Source organism: Daldinia caldariorum, assembly GCF_022478825.1.
Source record: "Daldinia caldariorum strain CBS 122874 unplaced genomic scaffold F4812scaffold_25, whole genome shotgun sequence".
In the NCBI taxonomy this organism is placed as follows: domain Eukaryota; kingdom Fungi; phylum Ascomycota; class Sordariomycetes; order Xylariales; family Hypoxylaceae; genus Daldinia; species Daldinia caldariorum.
The window spans coordinates 273699-296793 of record NW_025953061.1 but is presented as its reverse complement, the minus strand read 5'-3'; the positions used below and the strand labels follow the sequence as shown (position 1 = coordinate 296793).

Below are 23095 nucleotides of genomic sequence, written 5' to 3'. Positions count from 1 at the left end.
TCACGACATTCAGAACGCATTTCTCAATCAATTAAATTCTTGGCTGCAGTGAATGCACCTACATTCATATTCCGCATCCCATGCCTTATACACTTGGGCGTATTCCTGTGTAAATCTGAAACTCGCAGTCGGTCCAATAGAGTTCTAATGAGCTTCATAGCCTTACATAATAATTATATACAATACCAACTGAGTACACCGTACCTCTTTACGATCGTATGCTCCTCTATTTCTATCCAATGGCCAGTTTCCAAAGCCGACTCTGTGTTCTAGGTTGAGGACGTCGGCCCAAAGAATAAGATCCTTCGTGATCTGCATCTTCCCGGCTTACTAAGTACGTCTGAAGTCGCCGTATATTGGCCGGTGTATGCTTTCTTACCGATGCATCCTTTGCTCCAGACTTCGACATTCAATATATGCTTGGCAAGAAAAGATGTATGAGCCATTTCAACGTCTTATGTGTATACACCGCCTAGTTGAAATATGGCCCGAAAGCCACAGAGGTAAAAACCGTCTCAGATATGATAGACTACGTTAGGTACTCAGGCACATAGTATGTATGAGCAATCCTGCTTCATTACTTCTCAATATATTCGTTTATTATGGTCGCAGCCCCATCGCTGTGTAATGACAGTGTTGAAACACAATAGGCGGTCCAAGAGGCACCAAAGGCACCCAAGGTCGTTATCCCGAACCATTCTGATTCAGGCTAATCATAACCGCCCTGATGTCCACGAGTGAAGTATCCCGGAACTGGGGAGCCTACCCCAGACTTTTCATTCGGGTAGCCACATGATAACATGGAAGGGTTGCGGTTAGTCTTAGGGACTTCCTAAAATAAGAGTATTCGGATCCACTACCTTCCATTGCGGTAGCTGTTACATAGTAATAATTTAATAGCCGAATTTTCGAACCCCCCTGGAGCCTGGAGGTGATTCTGAACAATCTAGAATGCTTCCATGAAGATCCCCCCCCATCCAAGTTTAGTGGCAATAAGAGTTACGTTACCTCAATCACCTGCTATATTCAACGACGGTATTCGCATGTGTGCCTAGCTGTATGCGCTTAGCTGGTTCAATTCGCCAACTACAGATCATACCACTGCTAAGTTGTATGAAATAAACCAAGAAAGGAGAAGCCTCAACGAAGTAGGTAAACTAGTAAGACGATATGCGTTTGGAGTACTTTTGCCCCCGGCGTTTAAATGGACATTGACCAGTTGCAACCCATACATATACCCTAACGGTGCGCTTATCGTCGGCTGAGACTTCAAAAGGCGACATTACTGTTGATAGACTTAAAATGGCCAATGCGTAGAATTTAAGGTATTGCCTCCGAGACGGGGTCATTGAAGCCGGTCGAAGTTACCTGGTAACAATCGGGCCGCGGGCTCAGCAAAATGACAGAAGGGAAATATCCCACCTTCATGCAACTTCTTCTGGACTTGACTCTAAGGTAGAAAGGGGGGGAGCTGCGACTCCGGAGGAGACCAAAGACGTAGGCCGTTTCTTACTATGATCTGTTGAGGAGGATTACGCATGCAGCATTAGATAGATGCCTACCTTGTATAGGTACCCAGCGCGCACAAGTTACCATGGCTACAGATACGTCGGGAGGGAACGTAGAACGGGCAGATATTTAGGTACTTGATTCGATACCGTTATGCGAGGTAGCTTACAATGCTCGAACTGGAAGTGCTAGGTGATACTTCACAGGTCATTACAACTTACACTACAGGTAGGTACCTAAAGTACCGCAATGCTACTCTGAGTTCCGAGATCTCGGTTCCTCCTAAGAAATAATTGGACGAGAATACCAATTAAGCGGATCAAAGCTACCATGAGAAACTCGGTTTATAATTGCATACTATGTAGCATGAAAAGTCGGGCGACCCATTGACCAGGTATTAGAGCGTGAATAAGTTGACGTAGGCTTAGCCTAGAAGCTGATGCCATTCCTCAGAGGACATTATAATAGTTACGTGATGTAATGCGGGCTTTGATGTGCGTGGTAGAGAACCCCGCGGACTTCTGATGCCTCGGGTATTCTGGTGACTGTCGTGATTGGTTTATTGGTGCTCCCGGTCAACACTTTTGATTAAACCGTTCCTCCCGCCGAGGAATATTTCAGTGCCCTCTGGCACTTCTCTTGTCCATTGCACATCCCGTAGGATGTCGCTGCCACTTTCCTGTTACTGCTAGTATAAACTCGCACGAAACAAGAGTGCCAGTAAACCTTCTGGCCAGTCCCAATAATCCACTTCGGTGCCGGTTCAGAATCATTAAATGATACATTGGCTTCGAGAGCCTCTATCGTAAAAGACTAGAAAGGTCAGTTTCTCCATTTCCTCAACCCGGAGGAACACGAACCATCTTATCAAGGGTGGTTGTCAGGTTATGTCCGGTGATGCATGTCCTATACAGAGTGAGCGTCAGGAGCATTCTAACCTCCCTCAAGGGAGCTGGCTACCATTTATATAGACAATAGACCCCTGTAGCATCCACACATCCTCATATCCCTGACAGTGGCGTAGGGGACGGGAGGCAGGAAATGGTTTTCCCACGGAGTGTCTAAGTGGCCGTTATGTGACTGTGACCGGATACATCGACGGTATATGAGGCTGACTTAGATCTTCGGTTGCTCAAGATTAACCCAGGTTAGGTGGGAGATCAATGTTTGAATATGCATCTATCCAATCTGTCAGATGCCCCCCTTGAGGTCATCGTCAACGTTGTTACTCATGCTAAAATTCATATCAATATCTGCTTCACGGGTTAGGTATCTTGTAATGCTTAGGTACCTCTCAACTGAATCCCATCTGCATTAATATCATATTGTGCCTCATTTCCCGCACTTGATATCAATATTGATTAATACATACAGACCGCCTTTTGATGTCCTTATGCATGCATACTACATCTATACAGTACCACACCCATTTACCTGCCTCCATACCCAATCTCATCTAACTACCAAGATTCTCCATGTCGCACAACACGTTCAGCTCGCACGACGCGGCTAAGCAGACTTCTTTTTGTCAGTTACCCAATATATAACCCCGCCGGAAGTCAGGTATCAGTGAAGGGCAGGCCAATGTCCGCCCGTTCCCAGATTTGACATGCATGCTGCCCTAAAAAGAACGGACAGCGTCATTATTCGCACATTACAGTAACATCATGTTCCAGAAATTCCAGGCTCTCTCGTCGGGACCTAATTCATCTGGTAACACTATGCGTGGCATTACAATTCCCATTCTGTATAGACCTCCTACTTCGGTAGAGTTTCATATCTTATACCCTACCCGAGGTTCATTCGAAGACTCTAACTCATAATGGTTTATATCACCAGGTAGCTCACCCGCTATCGGCCAGGCCCTTTCAATCGACGTATTATTCATCGAACTTATACCGGACTGACCATTAAATGGTACTTGCGGCTGCCCTTGCGTTGTAGATGATGCAACGAAGGTTGATTGCATCTGAGGACTTTCTGCAAAGCCTTGCTTGTCTCGTTTAGACCTCCTTAGATATATGAATATAAGCGCCGTTATGCTAATGACTAGGAGCGCCCCTAGACTTGCAGTGGCCCCTATTGCCGCCGTAGAAAAGCTCGGGCTCGGTGATGGGTCGCTTGATTGATTCGCCGCGATTGATGGACTTATAACACTATTCGTTTTCTCGGTAGATATAGCAGAGGTCTGAGATGTTGATGTAGTGACTGATGTCAGTGAGTGACTTTCTCCAGCGCTTATATAAGGACCTAGACGATTCGATCCGTCACCATTCAAGACTGCCTTTATATATCCTGGTTTCTACAAGAAATTTCAAATCAGCACATTTTCTCTCTGCAGACCTACTACTTGAATTTCAATCTTGGACTACGAGTAATAGCGCCAAGGCGAACATAATCAGATGCTACTCACAAAATCAAACCACGAACTCTCGCTTCCGCAACATGAGGTATCATTAGTTAAACAGCAGGCTTTCCCGGCCGCCATATCGCACGTTAAGATCCATACTCCATCTTTGAGCATACCTAACGAAGTTAATTCAAACTAAGTATAGTGTCTTTGAGGGGGGCAGCTTACCGTCTCCTAGACACATTTTAGGGCAAGCTGGGTCTCTAAAGGTCGGGTCTGTGCAACTTTGCCTATACACTTTGAGATGGTCAGTCTTCATGCTTATGGGTATGAGGCAAGACCAATAGGAGGTAGGTACTTACTAACTCCCGACCAGTCCTGGAAACAAGCACCACTATCATAGCAAGCATCGTTAGGACGGCAACACGAACTCGCACCACCAAGCTCTTGCGCGGTATTATTGCAAGGTACGCTGAGCGTGTCAATCGACCTATCAGGAAAATAACAAGTTGGGAGGTTGGTTTGGCTCATTTTAGCGTAGTGGTGAGAGTGATTAATACGATTATTATTTCTTCCTTAAGCGATGTAAGTGATGTAAGTGATTGGAACCACGGAGAAAAAAATTGGAATATCAGAAATGCTCGAAATGTAGCTGATTTTGAGTGTAACATGCTAGTATCTTCATCAATCCTACGCCACCACTAGAATCTGACATAGCAGTGAAACCGCCACGTTTCCCCTTGATACTTCATAGGCATCGAGCTGCGTCATAATAAAAGCACATAGTCATACAATCTCGAAATGAGTAGATGACTAAAAGTATGAAAACAGATATAAAGCTTACAGCTTATGAATATCAAAGATAGGTACACCAGCTTAATTTATTGTGGATTATTCTTACCGTTAACTACCTAGTGAAGCTTCGCAAACGACGTCTTACAGACTTTTCCAAGAGTCGCCAGATGACTGCATGGTCAACGATTTCCCACCTTCCTTTAAGTTTCAGCCACTAGCAAAACAAGCGAAGTCCTACGCCGTAATTTGTGTACCTACACATATTGGGTGGATTAGAGAATGACGCAGGATTCCGATGATCTATCGGACTACTCCAAACTTCCCAAAGGGATCAAGAAGGTACTTGACTCACGTAAGTAGGTAATACATCTCTCGCCCGGATATTTGAGTTTCTCTTACCTCGGGAGGATGCGGAATGGCCCCGTTTGGGTAGATGAGATTCAAATACGCACACACATCCCGTCGCACCCCAAAGTCCCCGTTGATACCTATCTCAACAGGACGATGGCAGAGATATATACTGCAAAATTCATTATATCGCATTCGACTCTCATATTTTACCATATTAGGAAGTAGGTAGTCACAATCCGCTGTTATGTCTAGGAAAATCCCAATCTCCTCTTTCGCTCTTCAGCCACTTCCGCTCGTAGAAACAAAAACTACCAACACCGCCGCACAAGCCGCTGTAGCCAGTATAATATCCGTCCTCCGCCCATCCGTCAGCACTGCTAGACTAGTTGCGAAGGGACTCGTGAAAACTGTGATCATACCCAACTTAACATTCTCATCCTTCACCACGTAAAGGGCGACGATGGCACCGTTTATCACCAGAGAGGCCAAGAACACCGTAACAGCGGTTACCAGACGCGAGACGTATTTCGCAGAGTAGTATTTGATTCCGGGTGTGGTCTCGTGCCGAACGCCCTGGATTTAGATAGGGGTTAAGTCAGGTAGCTAGTTCAGGGGCTATGTGATGGGGGCAGACTTACAGGGAATATTCTTCCGCCCAGGTCTTGAAGTGTACTTGATAAAAAGTCCTGATCTGTGGATGTCTGAAGGGCTACGAAGTCATTTGGATTCCTCAACAAATCTTCCCCGTATCCGACAAACGGCCGTTCGTTATCAAACCAGCCACGGAAAGCTCCGAATGCTCGACGGCCGGGTGCCGATAATTTTAATATTTGGTTTTGTAATAGGAGTGCCTCATCTGAGCTTAGGTGTTAGCTCATATTATCTTGGAAGTCAGGTAGGTAGGGCCTTTTTTTTTTTTTTTTTTCAAACATACGATACGCTTTGAGCTTCGTTTGCATATCCTTAATCAACTCCATCCGTTCCGCCTCGCGGGGCCTATCCTCCGCCGCCCTTGCCGCGAAGGTCTCCCAGCATTTTGACGACAAGAGACGGTCAAAGTTGGATTCCTTGTTATCGCATTCGTCGAATTCTTGAAGCCTCTTCTCTAATGATAAGAGTTCCGATTGCTGGTATAGGAGGTTTCGCGAGTTGAGCGTCAGGAATGACCTATATATTGACAGTTCAGGATCCGTAGCAATGAAATCGGAAAATGAACCGTATCCAGAAAATCTCGGGGATGGCATCGACATATGTGTCAGCTACATTCGGTAAGCTCGCGAACCCCTTTATTTCTATACTATCTAAGTTGGTCAAGTTGTTTTACTGCCTGAAGTAATGCGCTAGATATCGGGATAATGCAAATTCAGTCATCGCCTTAACATGGGAGAACCGGTAACAACAGGTAGGTTAGGCAGAATGGTAGGCAAAATTACTTCGGATACTTTCACTTGACTCGGGGCCTTGGCAGCCAACTGGCAACACAGCCTACATACACAGTTACCAGTGCCGCCTTATTGACTGATTGGACGACAGCGGTGGCAGTGCCCCGGGGCCGATACACTAAGCTCTGAAGCTGATAGACAGCGGATGTCAGGCTTCAAAACGATTGTTGCCCCGCGAACAACTACCGTGGGACATTATATTATCAAGCTACTTCGTGTCTAGTTATGACCTCGACAATGTCGGATGAAGGTTTGGAGCGTCTTCCGCCGAATCTCTATGAGATATTAGGTGTCCTTCCCACCGCAGAACTACCCGAAATTCGATCAGCCCATCGCAAGCTAATCCTCAAGTGCCACCCTGACAAATACCAGGACCCAGAACTAAAGGAGCAAAAAAGAAAGGAATTTAACCGCGTTCGAGATGCTTATGAAATTCTCTCCAACGATACAGAGAGGACGAGATATGACATCAAGGTGAAATCGGAAGCAGAACTGGCAAAGATGGAATTGAAAGCTACCAACCTAGACTGTGCAATTCTTGAACATAATATCTCAATCCTAATAGATCTTTATTCGGAAACCGAACAGCAATTTCATAATGAGGAATATCCAGCGCCAGGGAAGGGTGTATCTTCTGGTATTCTTGTTGCTCGAGGACGAATCGACGGTACGCGTACTTATGCTATTCCGGATACTGGCGCCGAGTGTAACATTATAACTGCTTTTTTTGCATCTACGCTCAAGCTCAGAATCAAGCGTCACAGAGAAGGAGAGGAAGTTCGCCTTCTCACCGCAAATGGAAGATACATGGTGACGCGCGGTACTACGGAGGTTAACTGGCAGTTCGCATCCGAGGCGCCGCGAACATTCAGGGTTACTTTTCACGTTCTAGAAGAGTTCATGTATAATTTGGTCCTTGGAAATGCCTTCTTGATGGAGACCAAAACCATGTCTCATCACAAGGGTCGTTTATCTCGCATCCCAAGACCGACGAATGCACTGTCTGTTTTGAGAGTCAACCTTCTAGGTCAAACAAGTCAAAGAGTACGAGGTCATATTCGTACGTCCGATGTACTGGCACTTCCTGACTCCGGATCGGAACCGAACCTCGTGTCGTGGAAATTTGTCACGGAAAATGGTTTAGAGACCCTGATCAACTGGAATGACAGACGACTACTTCAGTTTGCCGATGGGAGCCTCGCAAAAACAGAAGGGTCCATCCGGACGCAATGGAGATTTGCTTCGAGGTATCCATTACACTGGTCGACTAGAGGCGTCAAGTTTCACGTATCCCATGACTGCATCTACGATGTCATCATCGGGCAAAATGTTCTCATGGAGACAGACGCATTCCTATATCACAGCCGGGACTTCGTCCGCGCCGAATCCGATCCCGAGTTTGCCGGGATGAATCTCGTTATCTTCGCGCCGAAGAAATTAAAGAAATCTGCGTTGTCCCCTCGCGCAGATGACGCAATTTACTCGGAGCTGCAGCGTCGTGCGAGGGCAGATAATGAGGAAAGACGGGCACAGAATGATGCCGCACGAAGTTTGGCAGAGGCTAGACGAGGGACGGCTAACGGGACGTCTGGTATCTCTATCGACCCAGCATTCCACGATAATCATCAGGAGGATGTCGAAAGCCGCGCTCATTGACAGAATAGACCAGGTCAACAAAAGTCGCCAAGGGACGTGGGCCGCGTCACCGGAAACACCAGCAAAGACACGTCTAACAGAAACAAGTTCGGTCGTATGAAATCGCTAGCTTCTCTTAACTTCAGAAATAAATAAACCAGGTCCGATGCTTACAGTTACGTACGGATAGCACAGCGCAGAAACATTCGTCCAGTCCCTTACAGCCGGATAAGGCTTTTACATAAGGTCGGAATTTCTTTTTAATAGGAACGTACTGTAGGACAGGTCGCTCTAAATGAGCTCCCCGAAGCAGCAGTCTACACTACGTCCATAAAACTCATATCTCACGTTCAGGCTTATGGACAGGCTGTGCCTGAGAATGATAAAACATCCACTTGAAGATCCCGTGATTTTTTTTTTCTAGTCTTCTTCAACTTGTGGTTGCATGGTATTGGCAGGCATTGTGCTTATTATAACCCGAACTAAGATTGAATCGCTCTGATAAATTTGAGATGTCTTGTATGAACATACCTACTCTGTGATACCAAAATTGAGGCGGAGGTTGCTTCAACAATTTAAACTTGCTTGAATAGAAAATAAATGTAACTGTGAGATTGCCACCTAGTAGATATAATCCTAAGCGGCAAGAAGTACCTAATTGGCAAGCTCTAATCGGTCGACGAGCCGTTATGTTACGAGGCAGTAGACTTCCACAGATATGAGAAGAAAAAAAAAAAAAAAAAAAAAAAAACTTCGCAATATATTGAGCTATCTTCTTTATTCGTGAGTACCAAGGTAGGTATACATGCATATCTACTATAGGTTAATCAGCTCCTCGAAATTACCTCCGTAGCGCTCACCACTAACAGGCAGGGCCTCAAGAATCCTCCGAATCTCAATCAAATCTTCATCCGCCAACTCCGCAGCCTTCGTATTTTCGATAACTCTCTCGGCCCGGGCGGAGCCGCGGATAGGGATGGCACCTTGCTCGACCACCTACCCGATAGCCACCTGCGCCGTCGTGACGCCCTTGCGTTTGGCGAGCTGCTCTACGGCCTCGATGAGCTGGAGGTTCTGCTCGAAGATACCCGGCTGGAAGCGCGAGAGCATGCGTCGGTAGTCGTTCGCTGGGATGTCCTTGGGCTTGCGCAGCTTGCCCGTTAGCCAGCCGCGGCCGACAGGACTGTAGGCTACAATAGGGATGCCGACTATATATACACACATAAAAATCACACGTTGTTAGTACCTAACCTAGACAGACAGATTGCCTATGATTTTATATTCTAGGTGCGCTCAGAGTAGGTACGCTAGGTACGTTCATGGCATGTATCCGCGATACCGTTATGCAGCGGATCGGTTGTAAACAGACTTAACTCGATCTCGACGGCCGAGATGGGATGTACGGCGTATGCTTTGCGGATCGTATTTGCGCTGACCTCGCTTAGGCCGATGCCTCCGATCTTGCACTCCTTGACGAGTTCGGCCAACGTCTTGATCGAAGTCTCGACGGGAACATTGGGGTCGACACGCGCGCATATGGGGTGAAAGTAAGCAAGGTGATTTAGGACCCTCCGAATCCTAACCGTTGGGCAACATAATGAATACGGTCCGGTCCGTCTGGCGGCTCAGCCGCACCGGATTTGGCATATAATCAGATCCGGCTCCACGCGGGGTTCGGCGTTGGATCAGGGATTTTGGACATAACTCCGGATTTAACCGGGGTAACCTCCAGCTGATTAACAAGGCTATCAATTTTCTACGATGCCCTATCATTTGGAACTTCTTTGAAGTAGAACGATATCCGAGCTGGTACCTAATGCCTACAGCAGACTTTTGAAGGGGTATCAAATTTCTTCGCCTCTCATTAGGTTTGCTTATATACGGCTACAGCGATGATAAAGTCAGTCTCAAGATATGTATTGACTTGAGATCCAGCCCAGACAATGGGATCTTCTGCTTAACCACCAGCTACGCCAGCAGCAAGGCGAGCTCGGCGTTACCTTAGGTAGTCATGATCTGTCCGTGTCGATGGCCAACTTTCCCATCAGTACCATCATAGTATGTGATATGATGTTTGCAGGATGACCAGCGACTTACTATCTTGCCAAGCTCAGTTGCTTCGAGGGCCATTCATGCCCCGGAGTAGTCTAACTAAATCATCGAATTAAATCCGTAGCCTAGCGCGCCTAGCACTACGCAGCAGAGACTATTAAGCACTTACTTGGCTTCTTGATGCGCGGCCTTAACACCCAGTCGCGGGAGCGGGACAGGGTGGTGTGCTATGAATTCGTAAAAGGTTTTTTTCTCCAAGTCGTAACGTCATGAGCATCATGCTTCACTTGGATGTCTTCTTATTCTTTTTGTCCTTATGCTTCTTTTCCTCCTTCTTCTCTTTCTTCTTTTTCTTCCGCGAATCCTCTGATTCCAGTTCCTCACCGTTGGACTCAGTTGTTTCTTCCGGAGGGGCGGATACTTCAGCTTTTCGCTTACCACCTGCTTTGGCGGCCTTGAGGGCAGCCTTGGCGCGTTCCTTCGCGATCATCTCGCTAAGCTTGGTGTTAACAACTTTGTTATTGTTCTCAGCTAAGTCTGCTTTAATGAATCGGATAGCGGCTTCCTTATTCAAAGTCTGCTCGGGTTTCTCCGGGGGTGTCTCGATGTTCTTGATCTTGTCGAAGTACTGCCGCACGCGGGCTAGTTCCTTGAAGACGGGGTGTTCCTTCGCATCAACGCCATTGAGTCGGAGGGAAGCTTGCGATTGGGTTAGATTCTTAAGGGATCTGTAATGTAAGGTCTAGTAAGTATGAACTTACAGAAGAGCATCGATTCTATAGAATACGTCGCAAGTACGTAGAGTTTGGCTTTATCAAGTAGGGGTAGCTTGTTGGCGACATCCGAGATGTTACCAAGGATGGGCTGTAGTGCTTCCTCGAGATTATCGAGCTCATCTTCAAGTCGATCCAATAGAGGTGAAATGCTTGGAGGATCCATGATGCGAAAGTTTGGCTCTAAGGTGTGCGCGATCGTCGTTTGAGAGGAACGTCAATCTGTCTTAGACTGGCTATTATAAGTATGAGGATACTTGGTTCTATTGTTAGATTACCTGGTATGGATTAGAGATGCAAGAATTATGGCGGTGATGAAAGGCAGAACTTTAGGTACCTAGGTACGGTAGGTATCATGAGAACGGAGAAAGAATAAAGCGATTTTTAAGGTTGCAGGTCACAGGTCACAGATCACAGGTGCCCATTAGGTAACCTTGTGAAGTGGATACCTTAGGTACTTACCTTAGGTACTATAGGTACATGCCGTAGATAAAAATGGGCTTGCAACTTGCTCCGGGCCAATGGTAACGGATTCAATTCGCACCGATTTAGCGCAATCGCGGGACCCGACTCGGGTCCATTTGAAGAAAAAAAAAATTTAATATGATCATGATGAAAGCCGCTGAGAGGCAATATACATTTATTTACTTACTTACTTCTCCTCCGACTTCACTCTCTTCGGTGCCGCCTCATAAAATTCGTTAAGTTAAGTTGGTCAAGTTCGTATTTTTCTTTATTTTTATCTTCGATCAAACTTCGGGTTTTACTCCCACCTTATTTCTCTTCAACCTTCTTCCGATGTTCAGGTTTTGGCCTCAGCAAGAGTAACATCAAGCTCCTGGTCCAATCACCTCCCCCATCCCCCCCGGCTACGAGCCGTCAACGATATGAAAGCAGTCGGATAACCTGCTACAAGTTCTCACCCTGTATTCTCACATCTTTCGCCAGCCGCTTTCGCGGGCTTCAGCGCGAATACCTAGCAGAGCTACGATATGGAATCGCGATAACCTCTTCGTGGGCCGGGGGGCCACCAAGCACCTTTCCGCCGTTGCTGTAGCTGTCACTGCTGCTGCTACAATGCCGAACGAACTACGGAATGGCAGTTTCCGTCTTGATCCTCCTATATATTACCCCCCAAATTCGCCCCAGAGAGCAGGATCAGGCGAGGGTATTTCTCTCCCTCATCTGTTCTATGCGTCGCCACTTATCACTGAAGTTGCTACGTCTGATCTCACGGATTCAGATCCTACTGGAGCCTCTACGGCGGTACCAGTAAAGATGACAGTACCAACCGAAGAAGAGGCCAAATTTCTGAGACCGGTCCCACCGATTCAGCTCTCAAATAAGATTCATGTTGTTGGCTTCGATGCACACGCAAAGTTCATTACCCACGCTCTCGCTGCTAATCCTAAATTACCTCCGGTTCAGATTCTCACCCACAATCCGCTACCACTAAAGACGTGGGGACAAGAAGGCAGAGCTATCAATATTCATGATAGTAGAGGGCACCCCTTATCTACCCGAAATATCATTTGTCCAGACTATGTTAATCCATTCCCTTGGAGGACGCGAGGTCTCAAGCCTATTCTGCACAATATCATTGTGAGCACCACGTCTAGGGCCCTCCTTCCTACCTTATACGCGCTGCGTGACCGCATTGACCGTCGAACAACAATCTGCCTGCTTGAACCAGGGCTCGGGGCGGTGGAAGCGCTAAACGAGGGAGTTTTCCGAGTGCCCGCTCTGCGGCCGAATTATGTGATCTGCCACAGTACTCATAAACTTTCGAAGCATTCTTACTATAAATATTCTTTGCGACACATACCTGGGCGCTTATATCTCTACGCGGTTCCTAGGGACGATGAAGATGAGGAGATTGACAGGGTGATGTCTCAAATACTTGGGAGCCGACATACTCAACACATGATCAATCTCCTCTCTGCTGCCACCGAACTCGATGCGGTCAGCACAAGCTGGATAAACATGCTGATACATAAGTTACCCGATATGATGTTTGAGTCCCTGGCCGATACCCTTTCCGCCGTATTGGATTGTAGGTATGGTCTCGTTAGGTCCAATCGCAATGCGATGGGTCTATGGCACGAGCTATTCGAGGAGACGGTAAACATCATCTCGTCTCTTCCCGAATTTCAGAACCATCGCAAGAAATTCCGGTTTCTACACGAAAGGAAATTTGGCACAGATCTCAAAGTTAGGTTAGAGAGACAAGAAAGCGAGTATAGCAAATGGATAGGCCAGGTCCGGCGTGGGCGACAACCACCTGTCCCGTACGTCAACGGCTACTTCGTGAGGCGTGCCCAGGAGGTGGGAGTAAGCCATGAGACTAACAGCCTAGTTATGTCCATGGTTGAAGCAAAGGTGGAAAGCAGACGTAAGATGTACCAGATTCCGTTTAATCTTGTGCAAGATTACGATGATTAGAAACTGCCGGATCGCAGTATGGCCCGAATATAGATAGACGTCGGGGGCTAAAATCGGTATTGTATATAGTGTACACTTACACATAACGCTTGTATAACGAATTAGAAATGTCGTTAGATTCTGTTTAAATTATAAGGCATCGCCTCTACGTTAGAGACATTGGATATTGGCATACTCGTCTCCTGGTAACTGCTCACCAGCTCACCGCAGATCAATACATACTACACAAACTACAAAATATAAATAGCAATTGCACAATAAATATACTTATCCAAGTTTTAAAACAGGCGCAATACGACTAAAGATGACACAAGCATTTAAAGCACAGAGTGAAGTTGCCACTTATATAGAACGTCTTGCATTAGTATATACAGTAGCACTCACTTAGAGACTCTGCAAGCGAACGTCCATATAATCGGGGAACATAGATAACTATGCGCTCTAGTTAAAGATGATAAAAGCAACCAATGGGCACGGTTCGTGCAGCCCAAAGTTGCAGAGATGGGAGAATTCTGAGTAACCCCTTTTCCTAGCCATCTTCATTCCTCTCTCTCTCTCTTACACCCCTCCTCTCATCCTTCGCTATAGACACCTATCATGTCCTAACACACTTCCATCCTTAGGTACGATTTACCCAAAGGACGGACAGACAGACTACACTAGGTTAGGTAGACAGACAGTTTAGTACTGGCTGGCAGCGGCCTGGCAGGCCTTCAGCTGCTCGAGGTACCAGCCGCAGATCTGCATGTTACCGCCCTGCTCGTCCATGCACCTGGTGAAGGCCTGGGTGGCGCCCTGGCAGTTGTTGCCCCACTGGTTCTGTTGCTGCTGCGGCGCGCTCGCAGCCTGAGGGGAGGCCTCGGCGGGCGCGGAGCTGCTGCCGCCGCTGAAGAGCCCGCCGATGGCGTGGCCGATGGAGGAGCCTACTGCGACACCGCTATAGAGATGGATATATGTTAGTTTAGGTACCACCCCATCAATCACATACATGTATGAGCGTTGGGAAATGCAAATGCGCAAGGAGAAATAGGATAGGAGACGAGACGAGACGAGACGTACGCCGCGGTGCTGGCCATCTGGCCGAATAGGCCGGGGCCCTGGGAGGCCTGGGGAGCGGCCTGCGCGGGGGGTTGAGGGTGCGCAGTTTGTGCCGGGGCGTAAGTTGCCGCGGGTCGCGATTGTTGGGGAGCAGGCGCTCTGCTAGGGACCGTGGGACGCGAGGGAGCGGGTCGAGCGGAGGAACGGTTGCGAGGCATCTTGACTTTGTTTTTGTTTTTGTTTTTTTATTGCGGTTTTGATGTAGAAAATGCGAGTGAGTGTGATTGTATGTAGGTATGTATATGTATGTGCGGACTTGTTGGAAAATGAGCGTTGAAGAAGATAAGAAAAAGAAAAGTGGTTCAGATGGGGTTGGCGACGGTAAAATAAATTTAGAAAAAAAATACGGTAGAACTCGACGGAAAGGTTGCAGGTCACTAGCTCGGATTTAAAAGAAAATGCTGCTAAAGTAAGGTACAATACAGTGAGGCAAAAGCTGGGAAAGGGCCGGACTATCGGGATACGTATTGTACTGTACAATGCATCGGAATTTACATATGTAATTTGAGTCTTGTGGCGGTGGCCAATGAGGAGTCATGAATCGGTAAATGTCACCTGCACCTGTAGTTTAAAATGTGGCGCTCAGAATTCCGAACATCCACTGCTTTTACATAAGGTCGATAACTTTCTTGTATTCATTCTCATCAGTACAGCATCTTCTACCCATACACAATATTGTATGGTTACTGATTTGTTGCTCTACGACCTTTAAATAAATAGTACGGCATGATTATTTCATTCCTCCTACTTGAACTAATAATATAAGTTGGAAGTTGGAAGTTTTCACTTTTCAATTCTTTACATTGCGATTTTCTTCTCATTGGACAATTGGCATCGCATCGTAAAGAAAAAGGCATACAATAATACGTCGAGCTTTCAACCTATGAAATCGATCCCTCTACAAACGGTCCAATAGAAGCCATAACCGCCTTGTCAAAATGCAGGAACATTACCACATTCGATACTAAGCTTTTGAATTCACCTGGTCAGTGTTTAGGTACCTAGTAGGTGCCGATTATTCAAACACTTCGAAGCCGACAAGGTCCGGAGCTGGAGAATTTCCACTCGTAGCAAATACAAGCTTGTTCTTGCCAGCTACAAACCCGTCAACTTCAATAAGCAATCTATCAGACTCAGACCAGTCTCCTCCAGAGATAGGAAACGCCCATCTCTTCGGCGCACCGCCATTAACCGCAATCGTCATGTTTCGAGTATTAGAGCCCCAGTCCCAGGCAGTATCCAAGGCGAGCTCGTAGTTAATGAAATCAACGCCAACTAGTTTCTTTCCCTCTGAGTTCGTAGTTACCGAGCCGAAAGTTGCCTTCGTTCCTTGGACAGCAATGCTGATCTTGCTTCCTGCAGGCGCGCATTCACTTTCGCCGCATGAGACTTTCTTCGCGTCACCTGAGAGCGTGGCATTTTCTACCGAGTAGTAACCCTTCGATGTAGGTGAAGAGGTTGGTGCAACGATGTTGCTCAGAATTAGCAATCTCATCTCATGGCCGGCAAGCTCAAGTTTCTGGACCCCTGAGATGGCACCAATGTCTTTCCCCGCCCAGACATCGCGAGCCTGTGCCTCCGACACGTTCACTGCCGAAAGGTCGAATTCTACCGTCTGAGAATTATTCTTCCAATTTGCGATACCGAGAACAATTCTTGATCCTGAGAGCTCACCAGCCCAAATGTCCCACTCTTCTTCAGTATACCGACGGATGAGTCGCGCTTGTTTGCCTAACGAATCTTGGTTGATAGCTATGACCTCCTCGTTGCGAAGCACGTCAAGAGAGGCTGCAGGTGTGAGCCTCGGGTCCGTCGGCGCCCCGATATTAAGCGGTGACTTATTAATCGCCCACATACTAAAGTGAAATTTCTCTTCTTCAAGGGACAGGGCGTTAAGTCCAACACTTGGGTAGGTACATATCTATGTCAGCAAAGCATGGTCAATCGAGTACACGTAGACTTACATGAGCATATCCATATCAGGATAGGCACCAACCGAAGTCGATTTATAAAACGGCACGGCCTGGTTTGTAATCCTCCATACGCTTCTCCACGAGTTATAGATGTCATTGCTGATCCTATAGGTGTTTCCTATAGGCGAAGCCCACTTGCCTAGGTCCACGCCGACTCCCCATTGACATATGAAATAGGCGATGTCTCGATCTACTCCATCCAAAACCGCGGCCATCTTCTTGTAACGGTCAGGTGACGTGGATATAGGTGACACATAATCAACCATTTTATCTCTCGAGGAGGAATAGCAATTGTCGTATCTATAACGATTTAGTCATAAGTAATAGCACGATGCTTGCTGATAGAAAGTAGCTCACTTTAGAGAATCGCCTCCCCACTCAGCAAATGATGCCGCATCGATCTCTTCGAACCCTGTGGCAAGTTAGAATCCGCTCCAACAAGTAGAAATACTGCAAAGTTCCCACCAAGAGAAGCTGGAAGGTCTGTCGAGCCGCATTGGTAATATCCAGCACCGGAATACAGACCGAATTTCAGATTCAGACTGTGGATATAATCTCCCAAAGCCTTTCCTCCAGATGGGAAGAGTTCAATATTCCATTGCAGGCGGCCTTCCGAGTCCCTGTCTCTTGTCATCCATCCACAGTCGGTTGTGACGTATTTGTAGCCTAGATCAGCCAAGCCTAAGTCTACGACCCCTTTAGCGTTGGACTTTATGATGTCCTCGTTAGGGTAACAGTTATAATAGTTATAACTATTCCATCCCATCGGCGGTGTCTTTGACTTATACAGAGCAGCTTCAACAGAAGCCCTCAGGAGGACTGCGAAAGTAGCGAAACTCTTCATCGTGTCAATAATCTGCCCCAATCTTGCTGTACATGCTAAGACAGTCTGTCCGAGTGACTTCCAAAATCAACATCTTGCGGCAACACTCCTGAGCGCTATAGTGCTTTTTATACGTCATGATAACCGCCAAGATAGCTTTCTCCAGTTAACAGCGGACGGTGGTGCCCCAACGCCAACGGCACTGGTTTAATTCCCCGTGAGGCCGTTTTCTCCATCGCGATTCTCCAAACGTCCAAACACGAGGTGCCGCTTGCGGGGAACCCAGTCTTCTCCACCCGCCCATTGGGATAAGTCTATGGTAACAATACAGGCACCGAATGATGTGTTATAAGCGGCCCTATGAGAAGCCGAGACGGGCAAGATATCATGGGAAGTTTTGCCGAAGCAGATGTGGATATTTACAGCTAATACAAGGAGAATGAATGCCGTACGTAGGCAGGTACTCATTCTCGAACCAGTATATCGTACAGAGACTAACCCTTAGAGAGAAGAAGAGCAAGCTTTGATCAACTGCAAGCTTATAACTTGAGGGCTAAATGCGGAAATTCCTATACGAGAATAACGACCTTAGATTTGCAGGTACTTGTGCAATATGCACAGTAGGTGTAATGGACTGACATATTCTGTCCATAGAGAAGCTTTCGTCGCCTAATCAGGAAGTATGGGTTTGAAAATCAAGATCAATATTCGCTTTGGCTTTCTCCTTCCTGAGCCTGCTCCCACGTATTGATCTGAATCACAGCCGCGATATCATCATGGCCCCAACGTCTGGCTAGCTGATACGCTGTTTCCCCCTTCCTGTCTTTGAGGGTCGCATCGGCACCATGGTCGAGCAGCCATAAGACTTGTTCCATATCACCCTGCTCTGCAACCCTCATCAAGGCGGTCTGCCCATCTTCATCGGTCTTGTTAATCAGTTTCTCTAGGCGTATCGGACGCCTAACGATGATTTCCCGGGGTGAATTAACACCTATTCTCGCAAGGTTGAGAACTTCCTGCACGGCATCGTAGCCACTGTGCCTAGCTTTGCTGGTGTCTAGATCTTGGGGGTGCTTGGACTTGTTTTGAAGGGGTACAGCCGTATATGATCGTCTTGCTGCTCCTGTCCGTGCTTCGAGATTTTCCATACGGACTCTCTCCGCCGTCCGGTCCACTATTTCAGTTATAAAACTCTCAGGATGTTGAATCAGCCTGCTCTTTGCTATTTTATCTATACCATCGAGAATGCTCAAAAAGGTTCCCTCAGTGGATCTGTCCGCGACTGGGTGTAATAGGCGGCGCAGATCTTGTGACTTGCGTAACCTCCCGAAGAAACGCGCAGCGTCGACATCATTATAAGTGCCATCTCTTGGGCCTCTAAGCTTGGGTCTAGGTGTAAATTTCCCTAGGGTAGTAAAGTCCTTCACCCTTGCCCCTTCGACATCCTTCATGGACCGTATCAATTCGTAGTAGCCTACCAGTATCAAGACCACCAAGAGCAGGCATATCATGATATTACGATAGTCGTTTACATTTGGCCCGGGGTTCTGTCGCCACATGAGGGTCGTGTAAAGTATCAGGGCTACGACAAACGTGATACACGAAATAGCGAAAAGCTCCACCGGTAGTTGTAAGATCCGGATGGCGTGAATCGAGCTTTCAAGGGGCTCGTCAATACCATCATTATCATCATAATTCTCAGGGCCAGGGCCGTTGTGCGTTCCCGCCTCCTCGGCCTGCGGTAAGTTTTCCGTGTTGTCAAGATTCGGTCCTTCTACACCATTATGCCAATGGGGATCTTGGCGGGCTTCCCAGTATACCTCGCCATTGCTAAGCCATAGCCGCAGGTCCAACGGAGAGCCGATCATATAAAGTCTCCTCTGAAGTCGACTACCGAAAACTACCGAGAGGACGCTTGTCGCAAGACTTACCATAAATATAGCTCGGACTGTCCAATTGATATCGGACAGCCCTCCAAGGGTAAGAGCTGTGATATCGACTGCGGCGAGAACGCTCCCCTAAGCACCGACTTGTTAATGATGCTCAATCATCCCAAACATCTCAAGACCAAGGCACATACAGCGACACCGATGGCGCTAAAACTACCCAACACACTTTTAGACCAATCTTGGAGTTCTTCGTCGTTCCAATGGTTAATGATATCCGACACTTGCATGAGCAAGTTCGTGTCGATGAGCATGCACCAGATGACCCATTTCTTCCACCTGCCGAAGCGATACTGCGCGTACTCGTACCCTTTGAAGTAGAAGTCGCGAAATTCATACCGATCGAATTCCCGCCTGTCGAATGCGATTTCGTATAGAATACGAGAAGCGACGAAACCGAGGCGTACTATGCCGCCTAGAACCTCAGCCATTATAAAAGCGTTTCCAAGAAGCATAGAAAGTGGCTTGGTCCGTACAGCTTTACGAAGAGGTGATAGAGTGCCCGGTCAGGCTGGGCTTTAAATACATGGGTACAATACAGTATATCTGGAAACAGGTACCTACCTCAACAGCCACGTCTATGTCAGTCAGCCATCAGCCGATAGTATCCCGGATGGCGGCATGCATCCAGGGTCTATAAGCAGGCTCCAAGTTACACTGCTTCCCGACCAATGTAGTACCGTGGCTGCTTATGACGCAACGCCGAAGACGCAGGCTTTGGGGTAACAGTTAACTGTGCTTTCGATTAGTTTTACATCAAGCCTTGTCAGGTCTTATTCACGATGCAAATATAACCAAAGAACCAGAAATGTTGTGAGCACCGGATGTAATTGGCAGGAAAATAAGTCATGGCAGTTATCAACTGTCCTGCCACGAACGCGATATCCCTGCTACAAGCTTCGTTTTCAAGTCTTCCGAATTATGTTCTAAAGGAGGAAAAAAATATTATTAGATCTTTCAGCTCCTACGCCACAATAGGGGTAAATCTGTAAAAGCAAAATACCTCCAGGTACCTAAGTACGTGCGATACGAAGTACAAAGGTACCTAGCATAGTAAGGTCAGCAGTTTACACCTGATAAGTGGGGTTTTTACAGCTGACGCAGACTTCTCGTCTGAATTTTTTGGAGCGCTGTCCAATCACAAGCCCTGTCTTTTATACTTTTACTTTGTAAAAGGCAACTTTAATAAAAGGCAGCTTTAAAAGGCAACTTTACTATGTACCAAATTGTCTTCCCTTACAAAACATAACTGCACCATCGCATATGGATAATTACGATAACTACGAGGTTAACGTAGATTACCTCTCCGCTGGTGCCAACAGGCACACGGCCGTGGCAGATTGGAACCAAGATGGGATCGTAGCTTTCGGAGCTGACTCATATATCGCTCTCTGGCGACCTCATGTAGGTCCAACTAATTATATAATCCAACCGTCTGAAATATAATTTATTTAATTTCTAATCATCTTTTCTTTCATCAGGACTCTCAACCCAGGGGTATAACCACACTCGTCTCCGGACACAGTGGTGTTGTTAAGTCTGTCAGGTTTCTCCCCAAATTCCACGGAGAGTCTAAGACATATCTGCTCAGCGGTGCCGATGACCAGACACTAAAAGTCTGGGAAATCTCATCCAACGACTCTGATATCACCACAGTGTCTTGCATCCAGACTGTACAGGCTCACGCTGCCGCAATTAACTTTATAGCGGCTTGTCATGAGGGAGCATCGGCGACTTCTACGTCGAGAATATTTGCTACAGGAGCAGCAGATGCCTCGATAAAAGTATGGGCTCTGGAAGAAAGCCATGTCCGCTTACTACAAACGATTAAGATTTCTCCGAAGTTCTTTCCTCTCTCAATAGCTCTCAGTACACTCAGACGGGATGGTGAAGCTCTGGTCATGGCTGTAGCGGGAACTAGAGATATCGTCCAAATCTTGGTGGCGGATTCTAGAAATAACCCCGAGTTCCAGCTCCAGGCAACTTTGTCAGGCCATGAAGGTTGGATTCGGTCGTTAGATTTCACATGGGAGGGGACTAGTCCCGATAGCGACCTGATATTGGCCTCTGCGAGCCAGGATAAGTATGTTCGTCTTTGGAGGTTCCACCAGGGTGCAGAGCTGCCCGCTGCAACTGCAAACGGAGCTGACCCGTCTATGGGTGCATTCATGCCAGGTAAATCTCCTTCGAACAAGGCCCATCGACTGAAAACTGTAGAAAAGGAATACTCTATTACGTTCGAGGCTCTATTGTTAGGCCACGACGATTGGATTTATAGCGCGAGATGGTACTCAGATATATCTACCGGGAAGCTTCAGCTCCTTTCTACTTCTGCAGATAATACGCTAGCTATATGGGAGGCAGACCTTTCATCGGGGATCTGGGTGACGACTGTCCGGCTCGGTGAAATCAGCAGGGAACAGGGTGCCACAACAGCCACGGGCAGCACAGGTGGTTTCTGGACGGGACTTTGGTCCCCGGATGGAACTTCAGTGGTATGCCTCGGGAGGACCGGTAGTTGGAGGATGTGGAATTACAATAAGGAACAAGATCAGTGGATCCCACACATTGGCATCACTGGCCACACAAGAGCCGTCACCGGTATAGCGTGGTCGAAGAATGGCGACTACCTCCTTTCTACGAGCTCAGACCAGACGACACGGTTGCACGCGAGCTGGAACAACGGACCTGATAAGAAGACGTGGCACGAGATGGCTCGGCCGCAGATCCACGGCTATGACCTCAACTGTATCGACTCGCTCGGGAATTCCAAGTTTGTCTCCGGGGCCGACGAGAAGCTGATGCGTGTGTTTGAGGAGCCGAAGGCGGTGGCAAAGCTGCTGAGTAGGTTGTGTGATATCGGCAACGAAGACGTCGAGACTATGCCCGACGCTGCCAACATGCCGGTTCTCGGCCTCTCAAACAAGGCAATCGAAGCTGTCGACGACGATCTCGAAGTCCAAGCAGCCAATCCCGAGGCGGACCGAGACGCCTTAGATCCGGGTTCGACCGTCCGCAAATCCGTGTTGGACATCGACCACCCGCCATTCGAGGACAGTCTCTCTCGGCACACTCTTTGGCCTGAAATTGAAAAGCTCTACGGACACGGCTACGAGATTTCATGTTTGGCTGTAAGTCACGATGGAACTTTAATCGCTAGCGCTTGTAAAGCAAGCTCAATCAACCACGCTGTCATCCGTTTGTTCGAGACGGAGAAGTGGACTGAGGTGAAGCCACCACTAACGGCTCACTCCCTAACTACGACACGCCTACGGTTCTCTCCCGATGACAGGTATCTCCTGAGCGTTGGACGAGATCGACAATGGGCGGTTTTCGAGAGGGACAACGATAACAAGCAGAATTACAAGCTTCTGCAGTCTAACCCCAAGGGACACTCGAGGATGATCTTGGATGCAGCATGGGCTCCTTCGACCAGTTCATTTGTGTTTGCCACCGCGGGTCGAGACAAACAGGTGAAAATATGGCGACAAGCATCGCCCGACTCTGCGGACTTAGGCATCACCTGCGTAACTACCATACCAGAAACTCATCCGGTCACGGCTATCGATTTTCTACATCGTGACACCGAGAACAATAGCTTTCTCCTCGCTGTAGGCACGGAGAATGGAACCGTTTCAATATATTCGATCGACGCGACATCTCTCAGTGTATCTTCAAAATTAAATTTAAAGCCAGAGTAAGTTAATAATATCTAACTTCCAAAAGATAGAGTGTGCTGACAATTTGACTTTAGACTGTGCCTAGCTAAGGCCGTCCTCCAGCTCGCATGGAGGCCACTAAGAGCTTCAAACGAGCTGGCGATAGCTGGGGAGGATGGTTCACTAAGGGTATATTCGTTCTCCGAAAGAACCCCATGAAACTAGCTTGCTTCCGGCTATGCGACTA

At 47.4% G+C, this 23095-nt stretch overlaps 9 protein-coding genes across 9 annotated transcripts; 3 read left to right on the top strand and 6 right to left on the bottom strand.

Moving 5' to 3' along the window:
• Positions 1-2854: 2854 nt before the first annotated feature.
• F4812DRAFT_237870 (uncharacterized protein) lies at positions 2855-4797 on the bottom strand. The gene is made up of 4 exons (XM_047930598.1): positions 4222-4797; positions 4088-4156; positions 3923-4035; positions 2855-3811 (listed from the first exon to the last, which is right to left on the bottom strand). The coding sequence occupies exons 1-4, from the start codon at positions 4388-4390 to the stop codon at positions 3284-3286; spliced, it is 879 nt and encodes a 292-aa protein (XP_047786002.1). The 5' UTR covers positions 4391-4797; the 3' UTR covers positions 2855-3283.
• A 460-nt stretch (positions 4798-5257) lies between these two features.
• On the bottom strand, positions 5258-6443 carry F4812DRAFT_237948 (uncharacterized protein). The gene is made up of 3 exons (XM_047930599.1): positions 5940-6443; positions 5644-5861; positions 5258-5578 (listed from the first exon to the last, which is right to left on the bottom strand). Exons 1-3 carry the CDS (start codon positions 6253-6255, stop codon positions 5285-5287), a joined length of 828 nt encoding a protein of 275 aa, XP_047786001.1. The 5' UTR covers positions 6256-6443; the 3' UTR covers positions 5258-5284.
• Positions 6444-6501: 58 nt separating this feature from the next.
• Positions 6502-8638, top strand: F4812DRAFT_445991 (DnaJ domain-containing protein). The gene has a single exon (XM_047935603.1). The coding sequence runs from the start codon at positions 6673-6675 to the stop codon at positions 8101-8103; it is 1431 nt and encodes a 476-aa protein (XP_047786000.1). The 5' UTR covers positions 6502-6672; the 3' UTR covers positions 8104-8638.
• A 182-nt stretch (positions 8639-8820) lies between these two features.
• On the bottom strand, positions 8821-11073 carry F4812DRAFT_468569 (NADP-dependent oxidoreductase domain-containing protein; the record flags this gene model as incomplete). Its single annotated transcript, XM_047938797.1, has 4 exons — positions 8821-9290; positions 9422-9660; positions 10422-10833; positions 10896-11073. 4 exons carry the CDS (start codon positions 11071-11073, stop codon positions 9079-9081), a joined length of 1041 nt encoding a protein of 346 aa, XP_047785999.1. The 3' UTR covers positions 8821-9078.
• A 384-nt stretch (positions 11074-11457) lies between these two features.
• F4812DRAFT_237816 (uncharacterized protein) lies at positions 11458-13634 on the top strand. The gene has a single exon (XM_047930597.1). The coding sequence runs from the start codon at positions 11985-11987 to the stop codon at positions 13347-13349; it is 1365 nt and encodes a 454-aa protein (XP_047785998.1). The 5' UTR covers positions 11458-11984; the 3' UTR covers positions 13350-13634.
• A 42-nt stretch (positions 13635-13676) lies between these two features.
• Positions 13677-14862, bottom strand: F4812DRAFT_445985 (uncharacterized protein). Its single transcript, XM_047935602.1, has 2 exons — positions 14409-14862; positions 13677-14286 (listed from the first exon to the last, which is right to left on the bottom strand). Exons 1-2 carry the CDS (start codon positions 14603-14605, stop codon positions 14031-14033), a joined length of 453 nt encoding a protein of 150 aa, XP_047785997.1. The 5' UTR covers positions 14606-14862; the 3' UTR covers positions 13677-14030.
• A 450-nt stretch (positions 14863-15312) lies between these two features.
• F4812DRAFT_237694 (carbohydrate-binding module family 35 protein) lies at positions 15313-17357 on the bottom strand. Its single transcript, XM_047930596.1, has 4 exons — positions 16886-17357; positions 16778-16832; positions 16412-16720; positions 15313-16351 (listed from the first exon to the last, which is right to left on the bottom strand). The coding sequence occupies exons 1-4, from the start codon at positions 17262-17264 to the stop codon at positions 15463-15465; spliced, it is 1632 nt and encodes a 543-aa protein (XP_047785996.1). The 5' UTR covers positions 17265-17357; the 3' UTR covers positions 15313-15462.
• Positions 17358-17944: 587 nt separating this feature from the next.
• On the bottom strand, positions 17945-19620 carry F4812DRAFT_453419 (uncharacterized protein; the record flags this gene model as incomplete). The annotated part of the gene is made up of 2 exons (XM_047936483.1): positions 17945-19261; positions 19324-19620. 2 exons carry the CDS (start codon positions 19618-19620, stop codon positions 17945-17947), a joined length of 1614 nt encoding a protein of 537 aa, XP_047785995.1.
• An 832-nt stretch (positions 19621-20452) lies between these two features.
• On the top strand, positions 20453-22890 carry F4812DRAFT_453418 (WD40 repeat-like protein; the record flags this gene model as incomplete). The annotated part of the gene is made up of 2 exons (XM_047936482.1): positions 20453-20593; positions 20671-22890. The coding sequence occupies 2 exons, from the start codon at positions 20453-20455 to the stop codon at positions 22888-22890; spliced, it is 2361 nt and encodes a 786-aa protein (XP_047785994.1).
• Positions 22891-23095: the final 205 nt, after the last annotated feature.